Below are 2,476 nucleotides of genomic sequence, written 5' to 3'. Positions count from 1 at the left end.
ATAAAAACTACCCGCACCCATCACCAATATTCCTGTGCAAGCAATCAGCCATTTTTCTTCCTCCAGCAAAATCAGCAAACCTGGCACTTGTCATTTAGACTTGTCAAGGAAGATATGGAAGGGGTAGAAGGGTATTTACCCTGTTAGAGACAGCCATAAACAAAGCCTCTCCCTTTCACTTCCTCGCAGTTGCATAGATACATACTTTTGATGTCAATCAACTCTCCTCAAATCATAATACCTGCCTTGACCTTCCTGCTACTTTTCTTTCACCATTTATGAATAAAACTATGTGCTGAACATGCATGTACCAAAATGGGTTATCTGTTTGTCCACAGCATATTAATTTCTTGTTTAAAGTCTGACATCTTAGACATTAGTAGGTTGTGTGAAAGAGTCCCCAGGGAATTGAATCCTCTTTGCTTCTAGTTTCTTCCTGGCTTTGAAAGCTGCTGATACTTCAGGGTGGATGGAGTCCAGTCGCTGTTCACACTGGAAGGCTGTGAGGAAGGCTGTCCTGTAGTTGTTATTCATCCAGCCATAGAGAAGGGGGTTAGCAAACGTTGAGCACATGGCAATGACATGGAACACTGTATAGATCAGTTTGTACTCTTTCAGGTCTAACACCTGACTGTCAATGTCACTGACCAGCTGGAAAGTGTGAAAGGGCAGCCAGCTGACAGCAAACACCACAACCACACACACCAGCATCTTGGTGGTTTTCCGGCGCCGGTGGTGGTAGTGATCATTCCCTGCCCCAGGGCTAACATGGTTCTTGAGCTTGGTCCAAATACGGATGTAGGCATAGGAGATGACTGCCAGAGGCAGCACATATTGGATCAGGAGCATGGAGATGCTGTAGATGGTGCCATAGTTGAGCTGCCCCTCCCCTGGCCACTTCTCAGAGCAAACCACAATCTTGAAGTCAGGAATTATCTCAATCAACGAGTACTCACGGAAGATGGCCAGAGGACTTGCCAACAGGGCACTGACTGCCCAGGCAACTCCTATAATCAGAAAGCTGATCCGCTTAGAAATTTTGCTCTCCAAGTGGTAGACGATGCAGCGGTGACGATCCAGAGCGATCACAGTCAAAGTGACAGTAGATACATGGACAGCAAGGGCCTGAGCATAAGGCACCAGGTGGCACAAGACCGGGCCCAGTTTCCATTCACCCAAGAGTGTATAAACCAAAGTGAAGGGCAGGCACAGCGTGTTCACCAGCAGGTCAGCCACTGCCAGGTTGGCAATGAAGAAGTTAGTCACTGTGCGCATGCTTTTGAATTTGATGATCACATGGATCACAAGGGAGTTTCCAATCACTCCCAGCAGGATGATGGAGCAGTAAGCAAAGATGAGAATTATTTGTACTTCAACAAGTGTTGTGCTGTCCTTTAGTTCTGGTTTAGGGTCCAAAGCCAATTCGTTCAGTGGTGTGGTGTATCTTGTCAAGTACAACTTAGTGAACAGCTCCATTTTCATTTCATCTGTCTGGTTTTCCTCACCTACTGCTTCCAGGGGCCCCATCCTTGCAACAGCCTGGTCAAAGCCACAGAGCTGCCCCTGAAAGCAAAACAATACAAGAACAAGTGGAGAAATTGGTCCACATGGGCTAAGCAATGAGCTAAAGCTACATCTCTTTCTTAACCCATGTGCTACATTGCAGGATTAAGAGAAGATCTGTCTTAATATATTTAAATTCTCTTGCCCTTACATTTTGAAGGCTGATCCAGTAATACTATTTAGGCATAACTCCTGCTGAAAATTGGAACAGATTTCAAAAGCATTCCAAAGACAAAGTTTGCCTAAGTAAATGCAGAAGGATTAAGATCCTGCTGGGAAGCATATCATGTTTTTACAATCCACTACCTAAAACTAGTGCTTATTTATCAAATACAAATCTTCCAGCAATATCTATGGGAATTCTACATGGAACAGCAGCATCCAGACTGCTATTAGCATAATAATCTTCTAGCCTTTCCTTAATGGAAAGTGTTTCCTTTAAATAGTTACTAAATTCTTACAGGGCTATGCCCTTCCTTAATATCAGTGAACTAAATGCTGGGGTCTTTCTTTAAGAAACTTTGTTTTACAACAGTTTGTACCATAAGGCAAATAAAAATACCACTGAAATAGAACTGAAATTATAGCATTTATTTGAAATGACTGTGTATTATTAATGTATAACACCTATGTTATTCATGCTGAAAGCAACTCAAGAAACAATTGAAACACAGTAATACATGATATTTCCTTTCTGTGTGATGTTTCAGAAAACAGAGCTCCTTGGAGGCTGCCAATCAGGCATTCATTTCTGACTGCAGTCATAGCGAAGAGCAAATCATTCCCCTGCTGATGTCAGTAAGAATTTCACCACTGGCATAAAAACCACTTTTTTTTTTCTTTCCTTACACAGGCTGAGCCAAATTCTGTGCTACCTTAAGACTTCAGTAGGCACAATATACAAATGGTTTAC

General features: G+C 42.7%; 1 protein-coding gene across 1 annotated transcript; it reads right to left on the bottom strand.

The window, feature by feature from the left end:
* Positions 1 to 369: 369 nt before the first annotated feature.
* NPY2R (neuropeptide Y receptor Y2) lies at positions 370 to 1,527 on the bottom strand. The gene has a single exon (XM_062493709.1). The coding sequence runs from the start codon at positions 1,525 to 1,527 to the stop codon at positions 370 to 372; it is 1,158 nt and encodes a 385-aa protein (XP_062349693.1).
* Between the last annotated feature and the right edge of the window lie 949 nt (positions 1,528 to 2,476).

Source organism: Cinclus cinclus, chromosome 5 (genome assembly GCF_963662255.1).
Source record: "Cinclus cinclus chromosome 5, bCinCin1.1, whole genome shotgun sequence".
NCBI lineage: Eukaryota > Metazoa > Chordata > Aves > Passeriformes > Cinclidae > Cinclus > Cinclus cinclus.
This window is presented reverse-complemented; position numbering and strand designations above follow the sequence as displayed.

Bases quoted from the DNA above. Each gene is read 5' to 3' on its own strand.
- NPY2R (XM_062493709.1), bottom strand. From the start codon at position 1,527: ATGGGGCCCCTGGAAGCAGTAGGTGAGGAAAACCAGACAGATGAAATG.